Here is a 24413-nt window from a genome sequence, read left to right as displayed (position 1 = left end):
GGGTGCTGGCAGATTACGGGCCTCCCATAGCTGCTGCCAGGCCCCTAATCTGCCATAGGCCCCTATATACCGCCTCCTCATGCTGCTGCCAAGTCCAGAGTCTGTCATGGGTCCCTGTACGGCCTCCCATTGCTGCTGTCTCCATCGCCACACTCTGCCATGTGCCACTTTCAGGTCTCCTCACACACTGCTGGTGTGTAGAATTTTTTGACATAGGGTGTTGGCAGATTACGGGCCTCCCATTGCTGCTGCCAGGCCCCTAATCTGCCATGGGCCCCTATATACCGCCTCCTCATGCTGCTGCCAGGTCCAGAGTCTCTCATGGGTCCCTGTACGGCCTCCCATTGCTGCTGTCTCCATCGCCACACTCTGCCATGTGCCACTTTCAGGTCTCCTCACACACTGCTGGTGTGTTCAGTTTTTTGACATAGGGTGCTGGCAGATTACGGGCCTCCCATAGCTGCTGCCAGGCCCCTAATCTGCCATAGGCCCCTATATACCGCCTCCTCATGCTGCTGCCAGGTCCAGAGTCTCTCATGGGTCCCTGAACGGCCTCCCATTGCTGCTGTCTCCATCGCCACACTCTGCCATGTGCCACTTTCAGGTCTCCTCACACACTGCTGGTGTGTAGAATTTTTTGATATAGGGTGCTGGCAGATTACGGGCCTCCCATAGCTGCTGCCAGGCCCCTAATCTGCCATAGGCCCCTATATACCGCCTCCTCATGCTGCTGCCAGGTCCAGAGTCTCTCATGGGTCCCTGTACGGCCTCCCATTGCTGCTGTCTCCATCGCCACACTCTGCCATGTGCCACTTTCAGGTCTCCTCACACACTACTGGTGTGTTCAGTTTTTTGACATAGGGTGCTGGCAGATTACGGGCCTCCCATAGCTGCTGCCAGGCCCCTAATCTGCCATAGGCCCCTATATACCGCCTCCTCATGCTGCTGCCAGGTCCAGAGTCTGTCATGGGTTCCTGTACGGCCTCCCATTGCTGCTGTCTCCATCGCCACACTCTGCCATGTGCCACTTTCAGGTCTCCTCACACACTGCTGGTGTGTTCAGTTTTTTGACATAGGGTGCTGGCAGATTACGGGCCTCCCATAGCTGCTGCCAGGCCCCTAATCTGCCATAGGCCCCTATATACCGCCTCCTCATGCTGCTGCCAAGTCCAGAGTCTGTCATGGGTCCCTGTACGGCCTCCCATTGCTGCTGTCTCCATCGCCACACTCTGCCATGTGCCACTTTCAGGTCTCCTCACACACTGCTGGTGTGTAGAATTTTTTGACATAGGGTGCTGGCAGATTACGGGCCTCCCATAGCTGCTGCCAGGCCCCTAATCTGCCATGGGCCCCTATATACCGCCTCCTCATGCTGCTGCCAGGTCCAGAGTCTCTCATGGGTCCCTGTACGGCCTCCCATTGCTGCTGTCTCCATCGCCACACTCTGCCATGTGCCACTTTCAGGTCTCCTCACACACTGCTGGTGTGTAGAATTTTTTGACATAGGGTGTTGGCAGATTACGGGCCTCCCATTGCTGCTGCCAGGCCCCTAATCTGCCATGGGCCCCTATATACCGCCTCCTCATGCTGCTGCCAGGTCCAGAGTCTGTCATGGGTCCCTGTACGGCCTCCCATTGCTGCTGTCTCCATCGCCACACTCTGCCATGAGCCACTTTCAGGTCTCCTCACACACTGCTGGTGTGTTGAATTTTTTGACATAGGGTGCTGGCAGATTATGGGCCTCCCATAGCTGCTGCCAGGCCCCTAATCTGCCATGGGCCCCTATATACCGCCTCCTCATGCTGCTGCCAGGTCCACAGTGTCTCATGCCATGTGCCACTTTCAGGTCTCCTCACACTGCTGGTGTGTTGAATTTTTTGACATAGGGTGCTGGCAGATTATGGGCCTCCTATAGCTGCTGCCAGGCCCCTAATCTGCCATGGGCCCCTATATACCGCCTCCTCATGCTGCTGCCAGGTCCAGAGTCTCTCATGGGTCCCTGTACGGCCTCCCATTGCTGCTGTCTCCATCGCCACACTCTGCCATGTGCCACTTTCAGGTCTCCTCACACACTGCTGGTGTGTTCAGTTTTTTGACATAGGGTGCTGGCAGATTACGGGCCTCCCATAGCTGCTGCCAGGCCCCTAATCTGCCATAGGCCCCTATATACCGCCTCCTCATGCTGCTGCCAAGTCCAGAGTCTGTCATGGGTCCCTGTACGGCCTCCCATTGCTGCTGTCTCCATCGCCACACTCTGCCATGTGCCACTTTCAGGTCTCCTCACACACTGCTGGTGTGTAGAATTTTTTGACATAGGGTGTTGGCAGATTACGGGCCTCCCATTGCTGCTGCCAGGCCCCTAATCTGCCATGGGCCCCTATATACCGCCTCCTCATGCTGCTGCCAGGTCCAGAGTCTCTCATGGGTCCCTGTACGGCCTCCCATTGCTGCTGTCTCCATCGCCACACTCTGCCATGTGCCACTTTCAGGTCTCCTCACACACTGCTGGTGTGTTCAGTTTTTTGACATAGGGTGCTGGCAGATTACGGGCCTCCCATAGCTGCTGCCAGGCCCCTAATCTGCCATAGGCCCCTATATACCGCCTCCTCATGCTGCTGCCAGGTCCAGAGTCTCTCATGGGTCCCTGTACGGCCTCCCATTGCTGCTGTCTCCATCGCCACACTCTGCCATGTGCCACTTTCAGGTCTCCTCACACACTGCTGGTGTGTAGAATTTTTTGATATAGGGTGCTGGCAGATTACGGGCCTCCCATAGCTGCTGCCAGGCCCCTAATCTGCCATAGGCCCCTATATACCGCCTCCTCATGCTGCTGCCAGGTCCAGAGTCTCTCATGGGTCCCTGTACGGCCTCCCATTGCTGCTGTCTCCATCGCCACACTCTGCCATGTGCCACTTTCAGGTCTCCTCACACACTGCTGGTGTGTTCAGTTTTTTGACATAGGGTGCTGGCAGATTACGGGCCTCCCATAGCTGCTGCCAGGCCCCTAATCTGCCATAGGCCCCTATATACCGCCTCCTCATGCTGCTGCCAGGTCCAGAGTCAGTCATGGGTTCCTGTACGGCCTCCCATTGCTGCTGTCTCCATCGCCACACTCTGCCATGTGCCACTTTCAGGTCTCCTCACACACTGCTGGTGTGTTCAGTTTTTTGACATAGGGTGCTGGCAGATTACGGGCCTCCCATAGCTGCTGCCAGGCCCCTAATCTGCCATAGGCCCCTATATACCGCCTCCTCATGCTGCTGCCAAGTCCAGAGTCTGTCATGGGTCCCTGTACGGCCTCCCATTGCTGCTGTCTCCATCGCCACACTCTGCCATGTGCCACTTTCAGGTCTCCTCACACACTGCTGGTGTGTTCAGTTTTTTGACATAGGGTGCTGGCAGATTACGGGCCTCCCATAGCTGCTGCCAGGCCCCTAATCTGCCATAGGCCCCTATATACCGCCTCCTCATGCTGCTGCCAAGTCCAGAGTCTGTCATGGGTCCCTGTACGGCCTCCCATTGCTGCTGTCTCCATCGCCACACTCTGCCATGTGCCACTTTCAGGTCTCCTCACACACTGCTGGTGTGTAGAATTTTTTGACATAGGGTGCTGGCAGATTACGGGCCTCCCATAGCTGCTGCCAGGCCCCTAATCTGCCATGGGCCCCTATATACCGCCTCCTCATGCTGCTGCCAGGTCCAGAGTCTCTCATGGGTCCCTGTACGGCCTCCCATTGCTGCTGTCTCCATCGCCACACTCTGCCATGTGCCACTTTCAGGTCTCCTCACACACTGCTGGTGTGTAGAATTTTTTGACATAGGGTGCTGGCAGATTACGGGCCTCCCATAGCTGCTGCCAGGCCCCTAATCTGCCATAGGCCCCTATATACCGCCTCCTCATGCTGCTGCCAGGTCCAGAGTCTGTCATGGGTCCCTGTACGGCCTCCCATTGCTGCTGTCTCCATCGCCACACTCTGCCATGAGCCACTTTCAGGTCTCCTCACACACTGCTGGTGTGTTGAATTTTTTGACATAGGGTGCTGGCAGATTATGGGCCTCCCATAGCTGCTGCCAGGCCCCTAATCTGCCATGGGCCCCTATATACCGCCTCCTCATGCTGCTGCCAGGTCCACAGTGTCTCATGCCATGTGCCACTTTCAGGTCTCCTCACACTGCTGGTGTGTTGAATTTTTTGACATAGGGTGCTGGCAGATTATGGGCCTCCTATAGCTGCTGCCAGGCCCCTAATCTGCCATGGGCCCCTATATACCGCCTCCTCATGCTGCTGCCAGGTCCAGAGTCTCTCATGGGTCCCTGTACGGCCTCCCATTGCTGCTGTCTCCATCGCCACACTCTGCCATGTGCCACTTTCAGGTCTCCTCACACACTGCTGGTGTGTTCAGTTTTTTGACATAGGGTGCTGGCAGATTACGGGCCTCCCATAGCTGCTGCCAGGCCCCTAATCTGCCATAGGCCCCTATATACCGCCTCCTCATGCTGCTGCCAAGTCCAGAGTCTGTCATGGGTCCCTGTACGGCCTCCCATTGCTGCTGTCTCCATCGCCACACTCTGCCATGTGCCACTTTCAGGTCTCCTCACACACTGCTGGTGTGTAGAATTTTTTGACATAGGGTGTTGGCAGATTACGGGCCTCCCATTGCTGCTGCCAGGCCCCTAATCTGCCATGGGCCCCTATATACCGCCTCCTCATGCTGCTGCCAGGTCCAGAGTCTCTCATGGGTCCCTGTACGGCCTCCCATTGCTGCTGTCTCCATCGCCACACTCTGCCATGTGCCACTTTCAGGTCTCCTCACACACTGCTGGTGTGTTCAGTTTTTTGACATAGGGTGCTGGCAGATTACGGGCCTCCCATAGCTGCTGCCAGGCCCCTAATCTGCCATAGGCCCCTATATACCGCCTCCTCATGCTGCTGCCAGGTCCAGAGTCTCTCATGGGTCCCTGTACGGCCTCCCATTGCTGCTGTCTCCATCGCCACACTCTGCCATGTGCCACTTTCAGGTCTCCTCACACACTGCTGGTGTGTAGAATTTTTTGATATAGGGTGCTGGCAGATTACGGGCCTCCCATAGCTGCTGCCAGGCCCCTAATCTGCCATAGGCCCCTATATACCGCCTCCTCATGCTGCTGCCAGGTCCAGAGTCTCTCATGGGTCCCTGTACGGCCTCCCATTGCTGCTGTCTCCATCGCCACACTCTGCCATGTGCCACTTTCAGGTCTCCTCACACACTGTCAGGGCTCCCAGGTATGACCAGAGGTGTGTGACTGATGCAGGGGAACGCAGACTTCAGATATGTGATAAACAATACAATTTATTAACACTAACAATACAAACATAAATGCAGTGCAATACTAAAACATAACACAGTGCAAACAAACCAAACCAACCACCCACAGATAACAGTATATACAAGCAAGCGTCATCAGGCAGGCCGGGTCAATATCAATGGGCAGGTACGTACAGGGGGAGCAAGCAGAGAATGGTCGGGGTCACAGGCCAGGTTCAGCAGGTAGCAAGCAGCGTAGTACAGAGGGTCAGACAGAAGGATGGTCAGGGTCACAAGCCAGGATCAGAGCAGGAGAAGTCAGCAAAGGAACAGAAACAGGATGCAGGACAGATACAGGGCCCAGGACAAACACAACACCAAGGCAGAGTCTGCAAGTCTGGCCATCCCTTAAATACCCCAGTATCATCAGTTCCAGGTGTTAGCTGGCTGAAAGGTTGAGTCTCTGATTGCTGGGAGCACCCGCTGGCCAGCCCTGGTACTGCAGATCAAAAGGCAGGTGAGTCCCACCATTGCTGGCCAGTCCATTCCTAACACACACTGCTGGTGTGTTCAGTTTTTTGACATAGGGTGCTGGCAGATTACGGGCCTCCCATAGCTGCTGCCAGGCCCCTAATCTGCCATAGGCCCCTATATACCGCCTCCTCATGCTGCTGCCAGGTCCAGAGTCTGTCATGGGTTCCTGTACGGCCTCCCATTGCTGCTGTCTCCATCGCCACACTCTGCCATGTGCCACTTTCAGGTCTCCTCACACACTGCTGGTGTGTTCAGTTTTTTGACATAGGGTGCTGGCAGATTACGGGCCTCCCATAGCTGCTGCCAGGCCCCTAATCTGCCATAGGCCCCTATATACCGCCTCCTCATGCTGCTGCCAAGTCCAGAGTCTGTCATGGGTCCCTGTACGGCCTCCCATTGCTGCTGTCTCCATCGCCACACTCTGCCATGTGCCACTTTCAGGTCTCCTCACACACTGCTGGTGTGTAGAATTTTTTGACATAGGGTGCTGGCAGATTACGGGCCTCGCATAGCTGCTGCCAGGCCCCTAATCTGCCATGGGCTCCTATATACCGCCTCTTCATGCTGCTGCCAGGTCCAGAGTCTCTCATGGGTCCCTGTACGGCCTCCCATTGCTGCTGTCTCCATCGCCACACTCTGCCATGTGCCACTTTCAGGTCTCCTCACACACTGCTGGTGTGTAGAATTTTTTGACATAGGGTGCTGGCAGATTACGGGCCTCCCATAGCTGCTGCCAGGCCCCTAATCTGCCATGGGCCCCTATATACCGCCTCCTCATGCTGCTGCCAGGTCCAGAGTCTCTCATGGGTCCCTGTACGGCCTCCCATTGCTGCTGTCTCCATCGCCACACTCTGCCATGTGCCACTTTCAGGTCTCCTCACACACTGCTGGTGTGTTCAGTTTTTTGACATAGGGTGCTGGCAGATTACGGGCCTCCCATAGCTGCTGCCAGGCCCCTAATCTGCCATAGGCCCCTATATACCGCCTCCTCATGCTGCTGCCAAGTCCAGAGTCTGTCATGGGTCCCTGTACGGCCTCCCATTGCTGCTGTCTCCATCGCCACACTCTGCCATGTGCCACTTTCAGGTCTCCTCACACACTGCTGGTGTGTAGAATTTTTTGACATAGGGTGCTGGCAGATTACGGGCCTCCCATAGCTGCTGCCAGGCCCCTAATCTGCCATGGGCCCCTATATACCGCCTCCTCATGCTGCTGCCAGGTCCAGAGTCTCTCATGGGTCCCTGTACGGCCTCCCATTGCTGCTGTCTCCATCGCCACACTCTGCCATGTGCCACTTTCAGGTCTCCTCACACACTGCTGGTGTGTAGAATTTTTTGACATAGGGTGCTGGCAGATTACGGGCCTCCCATAGCTGCTGCCAGGCCCCTAATCTGCCATAGGCCCCTATATACCGCCTCCTCATGCTGCTGCCAGGTCCAGAGTCTCTCATGGGTCCCTGTACGGCCTCCCATTGCTGCTGTCTCCATCGCCACACTCTGCCATGTGCCACTTTCAGGTCTCCTCACACACTGCTGGTGTGTAGAATTTTTTGACATAGGGTGCTGGCAGATTACGGGCCTCCCATAGCTGCTGCCAGGCCCCTAATCTGCCATGGGCCCCTATATACCGCCTCCTCATGCTGCTGCCAGGTCCAGAGTCTCTCATGGGTCCCTGTACGGCCTCCCATTGCTGCTGTCTCCATCGCCACACTCTGCCATGTGCCACTTTCAGGTCTCCTCACACACTGCTGGTGTGTAGAATTTTTTGACATAGGGTGTTGGCAGATTACGGGCCTCCCATTGCTGCTGCCAGGCCCCTAATCTGCCATGGGCCCCTATATACCGCCTCCTCATGCTGCTGCCAGGTCCAGAGTCTCTCATGGGTCCCTGTACGGCCTCCCATTGCTGCTGTCTCCATCGCCACACTCTGCCATGTGCCACTTTCAGGTCTCCTCACACACTGCTGGTGTGTTGAATTTTTTGACATAGGGTGCTGGCAGATTACGGGCCTCCCATAGCTGCTGCCAGGCCCCTAATCTGCCATGGGCCCCTATATACCGCCTCCTCATGCTGCTGCCAGGTCCACAGTGTCTCATGCCATGTGCCATTTTCAGGTCTCCTCACACTGCTGGTGTGTTGAATTTTTTGACATAGGGTGCTGGCAGATTATGGGCCTCCTATAGCTGCTGCCAGGCCCCTAATCTGCCATAGGCCCCTATATACCGCCTCCTCATGCTGCTGCCAGGTCCAGAGTCTGTCATGGGTCCCTGTACGGCCTCCCATTGCTGCTGTCTCTATCGCCACACTCTGCCATGTGCCACTTTCAGGTCTCCTCACACACTGCTGGTGTGTAGAATTTTTTGACATAGGGTGCTGGCAGATTACGGGCCTCCCATAGCTGCTGCCAGGCCCCTAATCTGCCATAGGCCCCTATATACCGCCTCCTCATGCTGCTGCCAGGTCCAGAGTCTCTCATGGGTCCCTGTACGGCCTCCCATTGCTGCTGTCTCCATCGCCACACTCTGCCATGTGCCACTTTCAGGTCTCCTCACACACTGCTGGTGTGTTCAGTTTTTTGACATAGGGTGCTGGCAGATTACGGGCCTCCCATAGCTGCTGCCAGGCCCCTAATCTGCCATAGGCCCCTATATACCGCCTCCTCATGCTGCTGCCAAGTCCAGAGTCTGTCATGGGTCCCTGTACGGCCTCCCATTGCTGCTGTCTCCATCGCCACACTCTGCCATGTGCCACTTTCAGGTCTCCTCACACACTGCTGGTGTGTAGAATTTTTTGACATAGGGTGTTGGCAGATTACGGGCCTCCCATTGCTGCTGCCAGGCCCCTAATCTGCCATGGGCCCCTATATACCGCCTCCTCATGCTGCTGCCAGGTCCAGAGTCTCTCATGGGTCCCTGTACGGCCTCCCATTGCTGCTGTCTCCATCGCCACACTCTGCCCTGTGCCACTTTCAGGTCTCCTCACACACTGCTGGTGTGTTGAATTTTTTGACATAGGGTGCTGGCAGATTACGGGCCTCCCATAGATGCTGCCAGGCCCCTAATCTGCCATGGGCCCCTATATACCGCCTCCTCATGCTGCTGCCAGGTCCAGAGTCTCTCATGGGTCCCTGTACGGCCTCCCATTGCTGCTGTCTCCATCGCCACACTCTGCCATGTGCCACTTTCAGGTCTCCTCACACACTGCTGGTGTGTAGAATTTTTTGACATAGGGTGCTGGCAGATTACGGGCCTCCCATAGCTGCTGCCAGGCCCCTAATCTGCCATAGGCCCCTATATACCGCCTCCTCATGCTGCTGCCAGGTCCAGAGTCTGTCATGGGTCCCTGTACGGCCTCCCATTGCTGCTGTCTCCATCGCCACACTCTGCCATGTGCCACTTTCAGGTCTCCTCACACTGCTGGTGTGTAGAATTTTTTGACATAGGGTGCTGGCAGATTACGGGCCTCCCATTGCTGCTGCCAGGCCCCTAATCTGCCATGGGCCCCTATACCGCCTCCTCATGCTGCTGCCAAGTCCAGAGTGTGTCATGGGTCCCTGTACGGCCTCCCATTGCTGCTGTCTCCATAGCCACACTCTGCCATGTGCCACTTTCAGGTCTCCTCACACTGCTGGTGTGTTGAATTTTTTGACATAGGGTGCTGGCAGATTACGGGCCTCCCATTGCTGCTGCCAGGCACGTAATCTGCCATGGGCCCCCGTACCGACTCCTCATGCTGTGACGTTGCAACAAGGTGGAATTCAACCCTACATATGTTAGACCGCCTTTACGAACAGCGAAAGGCCATCACCGATTTCCTGATGTTAAAAGCGGATAAAGGTACTCCCTGTGTAACTTAGATGTCAGCCATTGGCAGCTCATGCGTGACACCTGCGCTTGCTCAGGCCCTTTGAGGAGGCCACGCTATTCGTGAGTCGCCAGGACTATGGGATGAACGACGTCATTCCTCTGTTGCACGTCCTGGAACAAATGCTGTTAACAATGGCTGGTCAGGGTGCGGTAGACGTGGCGCACAGATCTCAACGCCACATGACCCCTGTGGGGGCAGGACAGGAAGAAGAGGAGGAGGTAGAGGAGGACATTGGTGCTCAGGAATTATTGAGTGAAATGGGTGGTTTTTCCACTCAGCGGACAGGAGTGGAGGAGCAGGAGCATCTGGTAGAGGAGGAGGAGGAGGAGACAGAGGACCCAGACGCACCGTGGCAGTATGCTGTGGAGATGGAGGCAGGGAGTCCCTCGCATTCCTTGGCACAAATGGCCCATAGCATGCTCGCTTGCTTGCGTAGCGACAGCCGAATAATAACCATCAGACAGAGGGATGACTTTTGGCTGTCCACCTTGTTGGACCCTCGCTACCGTTCAAAAATGGTGGCCTTTTTCACACCTGCTGAGAGGGAGGCCAAAATAACGTACTATAAAAACCACCTATGTAGTCAGCTGGTCTCTGCCTGTCTGCGCCAACGTCCATCCTCAGACACTGTGGGCCCTGTGCGCTCGCGTTCCGCTGCCATGGCAGCAGGGGAGGGGTGGGGTGGTAGGAGCAGTGGCAGCTCCACCAGCAGCGGCTGCCTCAGTCTGCAGTCGATGATGAGTAGCTTTCTTCACCAGCGCAGTGAGGAAACTACTAACCAGCCGCAGCAGCAGCAGCAGCAGCAGCAGCATCAGGTGGACCTGGAGCAGGACCTCAAACAACAGGCTTAGGCCTACTTGGACAGCACCCTGCCAACCGAGGTAGACAATCCCCTTGACTACTGGGCAACGAAACTTGACCTTTGGCCCCAACTAGCTGAATTTGCCCTTGAAAGGCTGTCATGCCCGGCCAGTAGCGTGGCATCGGAGCGCGTGTTTAGTGCGGCAGGAGGTATTGCAACTCCGCGGAGGACACGACTGTCCACCCAAAGTGTGGAGAGACTGACGTTTGTGAAAATGAATCAGGCGTGGATTAGTCTGGATTTCAAACCACCAGTTCCTGACACAACTGACTAAATCCGCCATGAATCATGCCCCAAACATGTGCCACTTTCAGGTCTCCTCACACTGCTGGTGTGTTCCATTTTTTGTCATAGGGTGCTGGCAGATTACGGGCCTCCCATAGCTGCTGCCAGGCCCCTAATCTGCCATGGGCCCTTATACCGCCTCCTCATGCTGCTGCCAAGTCCAGAGTCTCTCATGGGTCCCTGTACGGCCTCCCATTGCTGCTGTCTCCATCGCCACACTCTGCCATGTGCCACTTTCAGGTCTCCTCACACTGCTGGTGTATTCCATTTTTTGTCATAGGGTGCTGGCAGATTACGGGCCTCCCATAGCTGCTGCCAGGCCCCTAATCTGCCATGGGCCCCTATACCGCCTCCTCATGCTGCTGCCAGGTCCAGAGTCTGTCATGGGTCCCTGTACGGCCTCCCATTGCTGCTGTCTCCATCGCCACACTCTGCCATGTGCCACTTTCAGGTCTCCTCACACTGCTGGTGGGTTCCATTTTTTGTCATAGGGTGCTGGCAGATTACGGGCCTCCCATAGCTGCTGCCAGGCCCCTAATCTGCCATGGGCCCCCGTACCGACTCCTCATGCTGCTGCCAGGCCCGTAATCTGTCATGGGCCCCTGTTGTCGCTTGTTGGCATATTCCGCTCGTTCAGATGCTCCTTCTCCTGCTACTCCTCTTCACGGATTCCGTCAGCAGTCTTTCTTGGAATCCGTTTCCAAGAGACAACAGTTTGCGAGCACGCACCAGACGGTGCAGAAACTGAACGTCCTCCTGTCCAAGTTGCTGCTGCCAGGCTCGTAATCTGTCATGCGCCCCTGTACCGCCTCCTCATGCTGCTGCCAGGTCCAGAGTGTGTCATGGGCCCCCGTACCGACTCCAAATGCTGCTGCCAGGCCCGTAATCTGTCATGGGCCCCTGTACCGCCTCCCCATGCTGCTGCCAGGTCCAGATTGTGTCATGGGTCCCTGTACGGCCTCCCATTGCTGCTGCCAGGCCTGTAATCTGCCATGGGCCCCCGTACCGACTCCTCATGCTGCTGCCAGGCCCGTAATCTGCCATGGGCCCCTGTACCGCCTCCTCATGCTGCTGCCAGGTCCAGAGTGTGTCATGGGTCCCTGTACGGCCTCCCATTGCTGCTGTCTCTATCGCCACACTCTGCCATGTGCCACTTTCAGGTCTCCTCACACTGCTGGTGGTTTCCATTTTTGTCATAGGGTGCTGTATGGCCTCCCATTGCTGCTGCCTCCACCGCCACACTGTGGCTCCACACTCTGGTTTTGGCCCCGTGACTGGCCAAATGAGTGAAGTGTGCGGTGATTCTAAGATCGACGGCACTCATCTGCATGTCATACTGCCTGACAGTATTATTTCTCTTCCCCAGCAGACTCCAAGGGCATTTAAATTAAAGGTACAGTGTTCAGCACTAATATTAAGTCTCTCTGAAGCCTAGAAACACCCTTTTTTAAGTTAAATTCACAGCGAATATATTCGACTCGAATCAAAATTTTTCCACGAATTCGCCGAATCAGTCGAATCGAATTTTTGAATACTTCGCTCATCTCTAGTCATTAACACCAAAGCAGCTGAAACTGATTAACAACCCCCTCTGCTACTTAACAGACCAGATCAATATCCCAGGACTTTAATTGACTTAATGCTATACTCTGATTACAAAGTGTTTCTTTAATTTTTTGAAGCAGTATATATATATAATATAAAATTTTTGTTTTGGTTATTGCTGCCTAAATGCTATTAAAAGCAAATACATGTTTTTTATAAATTTACTACTAACTGATTAAAAGAGCTCCATCGGCCATGCAAAAGGATCTAAATATCAAATTATTGTTTTACAGAATAAGGAGGGTAATAAATTATATGTAAAGTCTAACAACAAACTTTTCTTATTCTCTTCCTCCTTTGTTATATCTGTTTGATATGTGCAAAAACCTGTTCATCTGACCAAAAAAAATACAGCGAACTGATAACTTCCTGTGCAAGTTGCCTGTGCTGCAATGTTCTCAGCTCTCTGTGGACTAAAGAACACCTCCCTCCTATGTTCTGTAGTCACGCTCTAGGGTGACAATGCTTCTTCTCCATAGATAGTGTTGTATATGAGTGTTGTCATCCTAGGACAGAAAACAGGTTAAAATAAACAGTTGCCAAATCTAAAAGCTCCAGTAAATATATTATTTTGTTCTTGGAATTGGATGCACTTTAATGCTGAAGAATGGCTGAAGAAGTGAAGTCAAACAACTATTGTTCTGGCCCTATAGTGATTAATCTGGCACATTTTTATGGTCCTTTAAGAATGTAGCTATTTAGATATGCTTAATTTTAAACAAAGGAAGATTTACAACTCAAATATGCAGACCAACATCCTCACTCTGATCCTAACGAAGGTCTTTAAAGCATGCATTGTAAAAAAACTGATACCATAGAAGTCTCACACCAGTTGTGGCAGGCGCAGCACCCTTTGATGCATAGTGCGCTGTGGCATTAGAAAAATTATGCAATTGCTGTTTCTTTGTTTGATTAGACTGACTTTACTCTGTAATTCCTCCAATGCCGCTCTATGGATGCAGTAGGTTTAAAGAGCACACCGAATACTTTAGTTAACTTCTTTAATAACTTCAATCTTCTTCATATAACACTGCTTACAATGGCTTATTTCTTTAATATTACAATGGTTTAATTCGTATTACATTGGGTTGATTCGATAGCTTGATAAATTCGTTAGATTCGGTAAATTCGTTCGATTATGATTACTCTACAGTGACTTGATTCGTTTAATTCGTAAATTCGGTGGAACTACAAGTAAACACATACAACAGTTTTTAGACACAGATCTACCTGCATTGCTAAACAACAGAGGAAAACACAAGTGCATTAAATACCTATTTGGCCTTCTCTACTTCCATGGAGCTTCTCTGATTGGAACTTTGTCTGTTTCCTCCTCTGTCTGGTGAGCATGTGTCTCTAAACTATTCTAGCAGGGAGTTTTACACAGGCATAAATGTGAAACTGGCTGGGATTGGTTAAGGCTCTGTACAGTGTGAGGCTGTCTGTGATTGGCTCACCTTATACTAACTCTTAAAGGCATATTTTCCTTTTCTGCTTCTGCTAACACAATTAATATAAAAATGTCATATAACAATCAAAGACATAAATCACAGCAATGATTCTGCTTTTGGCTTTAACATATGCACATATACACTGTACTGAGGTTATTGGCAGGTTTGGTATACACATATATGTGAACCATATTAACAACCTAGGACTGGTCTTAGCTGGCCAGCTACACCAGTCATGTGAAACCTCTATTACTTATACAGCATGCACACATGAATTTCCACACATGTCCTGTATATAACCTTAAAACTTGGTTATTCGACCTTTGTAAAAGAGTAGCATTATGAGCAATACCTGAAAGAGAGATATTTCTATTTCTAATTTACATATTATCTTGATGGGAGTTAAAACTGTTAGAAAGTGTTTGTTAGTGGTCATAAAATGCGCATAATGGAGTCTGCAATACTTTTCCAAAAAGCCTGATTCCCTATGCTAACTGCTGTTTCTTTAAATATTTTAGGACTGGCATTTACCAGCTGTCTCCTCCTCTGCCTCAGCACATCATATAGTAAGTATGGTGCTAACAGCATGAGCACGTGAAGCAAATAGAGGCAATCAATGGTATTTAATACAACATACTCCACTGTAAAGTTCCGGGAGTGCTAGGAGTCAGCATGGGTGTAAGGGCATATAAAATGCCTGGGTCTATCATCCAGTTTGACACTCACACTAATTTTAACTGTTTGGGCAAAATGTGAGCTCAGCTGTGATAAACAGATAACATTTGAAGACCTAATTTTAATATGTCCATGCCTGTGACCCTGCCCCTATGATTAAAGACTTCTGAAACTAAGTTCATGAATCAAAATCTAAAATCTCAGCAATATCACTGGTTACTACTAAAACCCTAGGCTGTAACTTACTAGTTCTGCAAATAAAATGACTGTGGTGATATCCTAACGAGGTTCTAAATACACCAAAAATCTGAAACTCCATATTTACCTGAAGCTGATTTGCAGAGACATTCACCCTCTCTGAAACCTCAGAGATATCTACTAGTAATATAAGTTCTCTTTGCTTGATGACTGTGTTTTAAAAATGGTGGCAAAAGTCCAAAACTCACTTCAATTTTGGTCATTTGTTCTGTTCCCTGGGGGACAGTGTACAACATGGCCACCATTTGGCAATTTGCACCATCTCCAAGCACTTGCCTAAGACAAGCTTCTTCACAAGCTGCATGCCAGCTAAAATGTCCCAGTTTAGCAGGCAAATGTTTGTAGATGGAGAAAAGTGCCATCTGTCAATGCAGCCAGCATGTTTGGATGGTGGGGAAGGGAGATGGAGTTGGGGCCTTTTGAAGAACCTATACATTCCAGCTAGCCTCTGATAGGATGGAGCAAAGTACTACATGCACTCTGTCCCTTGGGGAACAAAACACATTAATAAAATGAGCAGTGAGAACTTCTTCTATAAGGTTGCACTTGTGGACAAAAAAGTAACCACAGCCCAGACTCTGAGAAAGACTTGTGGAAGATGAGCAGACTCCTTTCTTAAGTGAACCTTGACCTGGCAACACCCTCTGCTGCAACACGTGCTTACACAATCTAGTCCCCCCCCGACAAAAAAAAGAAAAATTGGTCTCTAGGACTTTGTATCCACTCTACCAGCCTGTTAAGGACTGTGAAACATTTTAACTTTAGCAGGTTTAAAAGGAAATTATCTTGGTTTGTTTATTTTACATGTATGCACATGTAACACATGACATAGTTTTCCCACAACATAACGGTATTGTCTCCTTTCAGACAGGATAAGTTCAAACTACTAAGCTTTGTGAACAACAGTCTTTCTGCAACAAAAGAGCATAATAGACAGAGGAATACATTTGAAAATAAGCCCAAAGTTCCACCTGTTGGCTTGATTTAATATTGCCTATTCTCAATAAGCTATATTTCATATGCTTTAACCCCTTCATGCCGACTCCTCCCGGCCCTTTAAGGGGTTTCTGATGCCAGGAGGTGGGGCGGGGTTTAGGGTCATGTGACCACCGTGATTGGCTGTCAGGACAGTCACATGATCGGAAAGTCCCAATCGCAAGGAGAGATCGGGACTTTTCCGTAAAATGCCGACACATGTGCTGGGAGCGCGCAGGGCGCGTGCTCTCAGCACATATTTGTTTACAAATGGTATGCATATATGTGGCCACTCAGTGTCAAGGCCCAGCCGCCAAGAGGCTGCATATTTGCGTACTGGCGGCGTGAAGAGGTTAAAGAACTGACCCTTCAGAATTTGTGCCTGAGCTGGGAACAATTGAGGGACAGTTTTGGAGATATTAGCTGAGTACTCAGGGTGAGGTGTTGCCGGAGGAAGCTTGGATGAAGAGGACTGATTTCCAGTACACTCTGGATTGATAAATTCATATAGGGGCCCGGAATTTTGAAGGTTCAAAAAGTTTTGGGTGGAAAGAGCCTTAAAACCCTGATTACCAGGACTCTGGTCCCAAATAGGTTAAGCCCCAGGCAAGGGAGGTTTGAAAGGCAGCAGAGGGAAATCAGCACCTGTGTCATTGAGGTAGAGTGGAGAGAGACTCCCATGCTGTGAGCAAGCGAGGAGCTCTCTGGCAAACTGAGATGCTAGTTGTTGCACCCCTGTCCAGCACCCTTAACAAGGAGGAACTCTAAACCCAGTGTGGGATCGAGAGTTTGCTGGCAAGCCTGCTATGTACTTTCATTGTACCCAGAGGCGGACTGACAATTCATGGGGAGCCCGGGCAATAGGGGATCATGGGGCTCCTGTGTCATCGCCCACACCCAAAAAAGCCTATGAAAAAGCCAATGAAAGGTACCAGGAGCATCTCATGGGGCCGCCTACTGACCCCGGGCCCTCGGGCAGTGCCCAAGTGCTCGAATGGTCAGTCTGCCCCTGATTGTACCAGAACTTTTTCAGATGGAAGCTATTTTGTCTGTTTTTCAAAATCAAAAGACTCAATGATTTTACGGCTGGCTAATGTTCCAGAGCTACCCCATAGCACAATATATGTGTATATATATATATATATATATATATGTGTGTATATATATATATATGTGTGTATATATATATATATATATATATATATATATATATATATTTTTTTTTTTTTTTTTTTAATATTGTGGTTCTACTGCTTGTATGATTATCATTTCACATACGCTGTTGTGTCTTTATCTTTCCTTTGTGGGATCTGATAACAAGTTCTATTAGTTGTGGCAGGTTTCCAGAAGTTGGTATTGGAAGCCAGAGAGTTTAGTTCTCTAAAGATTTTTTTCATGTGTTTGACTACATTAAACATCATTATATTTTTCTATTTATAGAGCAGAGATCTTTTTGTTCTCACATATGGTGCACTAGTGGCACAGATGGTTAAAGATTATGACAACGATGAGGAAATTAACAAATATTTGGATACAATGTAAGTATTTTTTCCACAATCACTTTTTTTGGTGACTGCCACAATTGAAAAAAATGAAAAGTAAATGTAAATTGAAAAAAGTAAATAGTTGTATTTTCAATTATAATCTCTGGTGAATTCCTGGTGGGGAATAATCTTTTTATATGATGTATAGCATTTTAAACATAGGCCTCAACCTTATTGAAAATCACAGACCTTTGCTGCAAAATTAATAGATTTAGGGCTGTATTTAAAGATCTTATACTCCTAGATGAACAACGAAGGACATGAATTGCAGTCTAACATACTACGAAACAGGTAGACCAACAAAGAGACAAAAAAATGTAGATGCGCTTCACACACTAAGTACTTATTTATTGATCACGATAAGCTTTTATACAGAGCTGATCATCTGCTACTGCTAGCTGCCGATTGGCCCAAACCTGATGGAGTAGTTAGGTTGCCCTAAGTGAATGATAGCACCATCTTGTACAGGTTTCACTAATTTTGTCATGTGATTATTATAGGCAGTGCATGGTCTGTTTCATATGCAGAGAAATTATTCAGCTATAAAATTTATCAAGTATGGCTGTACATTCCCTCGGTTACAAGAGCCTTGTGACTCTTTCTAATCAATAGCTCCCAAAGCCATATGCTTTGGAGAAATTATCTAAAAAGACCAATAAGTGGCCAGACAAGGAAAGAGAAGTAATACAAAACCTTTATAATATGTAAATTGACTAGCCTGTAACTGTTTTGCAGTACCTGGTATTAATCCATGTGTGCCTAATATTAAAGGTAACATAGACTCCAGTATTCCATATGATAGATCCCATAACTTCATTTATTTCTTTACATTTGTTTTGCCATTTGCAGGGGATACAACATTGGAGTTAGGCTAATTGAAGACTTTTTGGCCAACTCTGGTATAAAGAAATGTCGAAGTTACAGTGAAACAGTGGACATTATAGCAAAGGTACTATAAACTGATTCTGATATTTTATGAAACATAATTCCAGGTACATATTTTTCATCTACCATTCTCCTGTACAATACACGGTTTAAAAATATAAATGCACTGCTCCCGTCTCTGTTCTGAGATTTTGTTACATAGAATATGGCTAACTATATTATGTGGTTCTGGTGATCTTCACTGCTTTTTCTTCAAATTATATGATTTGCTCATATTTAATGTTTTCTGCTTGCATGTAATCACTATGTTATAGCTGACATAGTGATCAGATGATCAGAAACCACTCAAATCAGTTCTTGATTGTTAGTAGGGACCTGAGTTGTCAGTTATGGCTGATGTGGTTTAATAGGAGAGTGTTGAATAATGTATCCTCAGCAAAAGGCATCATGCTGAGCAATTTTATTTATGTCCAGATAAAAAAATTTTTTAGAGATAGAGTAGGGAAATGTGTTTTTGCTGTGCTGTGTCCCATTCAGGATATTTCCCTTAACTTCCTGTCCCAGAGATGCAACAGGAAGTTAGAGGAAATCTCTCAATGGGGTATAACAAACTACAATCAGCATGGAAGGGCCCAGGGGCGGACTGACCATTTGGAAACTCGGGCACTGCCCGAGGGCCCGGGGCCAGTAGAGGGCCCCATGAGATGCCCCTGGTACCTTTTTCATATGCTTTTTTGAGTTTGGGCAAGGACACGGGGGCCCCATGATCCTCTATTGCCCGGGGGCCCCATGAGTTGTCAGTCCGCCCCTGGAAGGGCCATATCCCATCACAAAGCATCTGAATTTTGTCAATTATGCAGTAAATTTAGTAGGTAGAAGATGGTGCTTTTCATGTAAGCATGTTCAAGACACACCATGAAAGAAAAGCTTATGTAATGCCAGTTTGCAGCTGACCCAAAGAGGTTAAGACAGACCCACTATTGGAATTCTTAAGTGATACTTGGGAACTAAGAGCAGACCTTCTCGCCAAAAAGCTTGCCTACCGTGTCTTGCCTGAGATGTCATGAAGAAGGAGATGCTGCAGTTAGTGTTCATTCAGACGTTCTTCAGTGTCTGGGTGTAACCTGTAGTCCTGGTCCCCAGAAAAATCAGATGGCCAGGTTCTGTGTGGACGAAAGAAATCTGAATGCTATCACTACTGCTGATGCTTACCCAATTCCCAGCATCAATGAGTTGTTAGTTACCCTAGTGGCCTCCTGCTATTTAACAATCATAGACTTGAGCAGAGGGTACTTAAAAATTCTCTTAGCACCTATCAGACTTCATCACCCCATATGGATTATTCAAGTTCACAGTAATTTCATCTAGGATAAAGAAAGTTCCAACCTTTTAGAGGGTCATAAATGACCTGCTGGAAGGGCTTGGAATATTTGCTATCACCTACCTGGATGAAATGGCAATGTACAGCTCTACCTGGCAAGTCATTGAACACATTACATCTCCCAGACAAACTGGCAAGTACCAAATAGGCATGGCAGAAGTCCAGTAATGTGGAATTCAGGTAGGAGGAGGAACCCTGAGACCTAAGACAGGGAAGGTCAAGGCATTCATGGTCTGGTTCGCTCTTTAAGTTTAAAAAAACAAGGTATGTTATTCTTGGTTCTTATATGGCTACTTTATGAAATTTGTGTGCGCTTCAGTACCCTGGCTGTGGTGTCTTGGATACCAGCATATGAGAAGACCTTCCAATCAATGAAGAATGCACTGGCCAGTGTTCTTGTGCTACAAGCTCCAGATTTCAGCCATTGATTTCTTGTGTAATCCAATGCCTTTGCGGTCCTAATCCAAGTGGATTAGACATGGAAGGAAACTCAATCCATACTCCATAATTCCTGCTGTTATGGAGCTACCTTCATAACAATGACAAAACATGAATGTGTAAGAAAATACCAATCAGTCAGACACCAAACATGCTTATGCTACAAGGTCTTTCAGGCTAATAAAACATATTTGACTGGAGTCATGCATAAAATCACATTTGGTCTCTAAAAAGTTGTAATTTCATTATTCACAGTAATATGTTGCATCAATTTTGTCCAGATAGATGATCCGCAACTTTGTGTATTGCTTTTTAAAAAAATCACTTTATTTTCTACTCCACGGTGATACAACCTTAGTACAGAAAGTTTCTGTTCTAAGGTTGTGCTACTGTGGAGTAGTTAATAAAGTGAAGATTTTATGAGCAATACATGGAGTTGTGGATCATCTATTTGGATTATATTGAGCTGTGTGCACCCTTTTGCTCAGGGGATTTTTTTTTTATTTATTGGGTTGCAGCACTATCTGTTTCACAAAAATACAGTAATATGTTGGTTGCTGGACTGTAAAACCTTGTCAGATGGAAATATAGACGCATTTAAGAAAGTTGTAATTTAGCTGTACTTCTGTGGATCACAGGAGTACAGTTCTTTCTCCACTCTTGTGACCCATTTGTTAAAGCCCGCTGATAACACAGAGCCACCCCAAGCTGGGGAAAGATTACGACCATATGGTCAGGATCCACCCAGGAGTCCGGATCAGCACCTGGGCCAGCCACTCCCGTCCTCTCTACAGCCCAGTACATGACGATGTAACTGCTCCAGTCTGGGCTATTGCACCGTGGGGGCTATGAGCCATAGTTATTCTCTGCACTCACAGTATGTCCTTGGTATAGAAGAGAGCTTCCAGTGAAAAGGTAATAGGGCAACCCACAGTGGAGACAGTTTGCTGCACCAAGGTCATTTTTATATTATGTTACACCAATACAAAGTACAATGATATTATGGTTATCATATGGAAGACCTACAATCAGTAATGGCACAAGGCCATCCAGTGCTCAGGACGAGGATTTCAAGTTTGGTCACCCCACCCAGGTAGCACTGTGTACAGGGCTAAAAGTGGTGCTCACAGCTCTGATCTGAAACATAGGTAATGGTTGTGGCATTTGCTAAAATAGTGCCAATGTTTGTGGCACATCAAAGCAAACTAAAGAGTTTAAAAGTGTCTGTCCAGCGACGGTATTGCCACTGGAAAGAAAAAATGTCCCTGAATTGGTTGTGTTACTGGAAGGACAGAGTGTGCCTGCATTTATGGTGTCACTGGAAGGAAAAATGCCTCTGCATCAGTGGTGTCATTAAAAGGAAAAAATGCCACTGCAGTAGTGTCATGGGGTAAAAAGCTGCTGCATCAAAGGTGTCAGTGTGAGGAGGACTTATCTTGCATCTGTGTCAGGGAGATAAAGAAGGGGAGGGCTCCATGCAGGGGCAGACTGACCATTTAGCCACTCGGGCAGTGCCTGAGGGCCCAGGGTCAGCAGGGGGCCCCATGCGATGCCCCTGGTACCTTTCATAGGCTTTTTTGGGTGTGGTTTTTGAGTGGGGGCAAGGACACAGGGGCCCCATGGCTCAGTGTGCATTTAACAAAATAAGCCCATTCCTAGACAGTCTGCCTCCATTAGCCTTGTCTGCTGATCCTATCTGAAGCCTGGATAGCCTACCTGCAGCATTAACTCCATGCAGCCTGCCACTGGGAGGTAGTGCTTACCAAGCTGGCTGTCTCAGGTTATGACTCAAAGGGACAGCAGTCTTCTCTTCTGGCCAGGTTCAAATGCTTTGCCAGTGAAAGGGGCGAGATGTTGAAAGGGGCAGGCAGGGAGTGTTAAAAAGCTGCATGGCTGTGTAGGAGTGTGGGAGTCGCAGCAGCTGTATCAGCAAGGGAAGTGCCCGTACTGAAAAGGAGGTGTATTCTTTGCTGGAGCCCTCCTCTTTTCCACGCAGTAGGCTGTTATTGAAGGGGGGAGAGAAGCAGAATACTTCCAGCATTTATTAAAGGCCCTGCGCCAGGAGTGACAGTGAGGCAGCTGAAGAATAGAGCAGCTGCAAGCTCCTGGTGCGCCCTCTAACAACAGTGTGTCCAGGGCATGTGTCCCTTCTCCCCTCCCTTTGTCCCTGGCCCTGCCTACTTTTATGTGACTTTACAAATTTTATTGGGCTCGGCTAAAAATATCTGTCACTTTTTTGACAATAGAGATCATTGTCCTGGTGTTTTGGCATCGTGAATTGAGTCGGAAAGAGTAAAGCATGAAATATTGATACAAAATGATAATGTAATCAATGTAAAGCAGAAGCAACAGGGTAATTTAGTTTTAAACAATTCACACGCCTGTACATCCAATCTCACTTAACAAATGTCAATATGACTGTAATCCAAAATTTTAATCCATAATGAGCTTCAGTGTTTGTACTCAGTGTAATTATCATTTTCATTTTGTCATTTATTCCTGTTACACCTAACCCATAAACAGCCCTCCGCCAATTTGCAGCCAACCTGTCTATATGGTTCTTTCATCTAAAAAGTAACGTGGGATATTTCTCTTTGATATTTTTACAATTGAATTTTCAGTTAAATACTCTTACCTGCATAATAAAATGTTTTATAAGCTGCTCACTCACAAATTAGCGTAATAAGTATGATTTTGTTTGATAACTAAACTCCTTTCTGTTTGATGCTAGAATATAGACATTTAAAATGACAGGCACAAAAAAATATATTTATATAAGGGTATGCTATAGTATTTTAGCATAATACTTTAATAACTCACTGGGTTGGATTTAGAGTACTCTTACATGAATAGACAGAGCTAAATACACTTACTCATATGATGGATTTTTGCCTGGCTCCACTTTTATAGTTGGATTGGCATATGATTGTATGTTATTAGGCATCTTGTGACCCCTGAGTACTGTACATGCATAGCTTAACTCTTTTTAGCATGTGATCTTATATACATTTGTAAATAAAAACTGCCTCTAGCACTGCTGTTATACTATTAACTACTAACTTTTTTTTCCATTCCTCAAACTTGACTTTTCTATTCATAAATAAGGCTCATTTGCTAGAATAAATGGTACTTATTTACATTCTGGACAAGATCAGATTGGCATGTATCTAAGGTCTGTTAGGTACAATATGTGAATGTCAGCACTATCTAAATAATAATAATAATAATAATGGTAATAATAATAATATAGCAGATGTACTTGCTAAACCTAGTCTGTGATGGACCCAATAAATCAATGTGACGTGCTGATATCCTAATTCTTACTTTGCCATTGCTCCAGGATCCTAAATATACATTGTTTTTTAACCACACAGTATTATCATTATTTGCTTTACAAAATTTGACCATAGAACCCAATGAAGTGTCCAATCTCACAAGTTATACAATTGTACCACATATTAATAACAGGTAATAGGTAGATAATTATAATAATTGAGATTAATAATAATCTCAGTAGGTGATATCTTTTAGCAGTGTTTGTAAGCAAAATGTATCATTTTACTTTGAAAATACATCAAGCATCATTTTTTTCATTTTGCAGATCAGGACAACATAAAATATTTATGGTACTTGTCTCACAAAGCAGCCTTCAAGAAGATTACTTACTGAATAGATTCTGAGATAATCTTGAAGGTCAGATTCATAGACCACACAATATTTGGCATAGCACAACACAAATGCTTTATAATATCAGCTGTCATTATTTATACAATTTTTGCATTTACTAATTCATAATTCATGTACAAAATCAAATTAATTAACAGTGGAATATATAATACATATATACATTGCACAATTATTAGGTGGTTTTAGGTCTAAATTCCTAGTAACTAGACTGAGTATGGAATGCATCTGAATTCGAGCAGCTGATCAAAAGATATCTACCTATATACTAAATAGGCAGAACTGTGGAAGTAGCTGGATGATGTATATGTTTATACAGTCATGGCCGAAATTGTTGGCACCCTTGATATTTTTCCTGAAAATCAAGTATTTCACACAAAAAAGGTATTGCATTAACACATGTTTTGCTATACACATGTTTATTCCCTTTGTATGTATTGGAACAAATATAAAACAGAGGCAGAAAAGCAAATATGACATAATGTCACACAAAACCCCAAAAATGGGCTGGACAAAAGTATTGGCACCCTTAACTTAATATTTGGTTGCACACCCTTTGGAAAACATAACTGAAATCAGTCGCTTCCTATAACCATCAATAAGCTTCTGACACCTCTCACCCGGAATTTTGGACCACTCTTCCTTTGCAAACAGCTCCAGGTCTCTCTTATTGGAAGGACACCTT

The 24413-nt window shown here is 47.7% G+C and overlaps 1 protein-coding gene across 1 annotated transcript in view; it reads left to right on the top strand.

Moving 5' to 3' along the window:
* The window catches only part of TRAPPC3L (trafficking protein particle complex subunit 3L), a 92733-nt gene that overhangs the window by 50925 nt on the left and 17395 nt on the right, over positions 1–24413 (top strand). Inside the window, exons 2-4 of the mRNA XM_089652149.1 lie at positions 14407–14454; positions 17237–17334; positions 18190–18289. Coding sequence (XP_089508275.1) covers positions 14407–14454; positions 17237–17334; positions 18190–18289 — 246 coding nt within the window. The remainder of the gene's footprint in view (positions 1–14406; positions 14455–17236; positions 17335–18189; positions 18290–24413) is intronic.

Source organism: Staurois parvus, unplaced genomic scaffold (assembly GCF_062004578.1).
Source record: "Staurois parvus isolate SC_StPar_1 unplaced genomic scaffold, SC_StPar_1.0 ptg000672l, whole genome shotgun sequence".
NCBI classification, from domain to species: Eukaryota; Metazoa; Chordata; class Amphibia; order Anura; family Ranidae; genus Staurois; species Staurois parvus.
The sequence above is the reverse complement of the archived record's forward strand: the minus strand, read 5'-3'. Positions and strand labels throughout refer to the sequence as shown.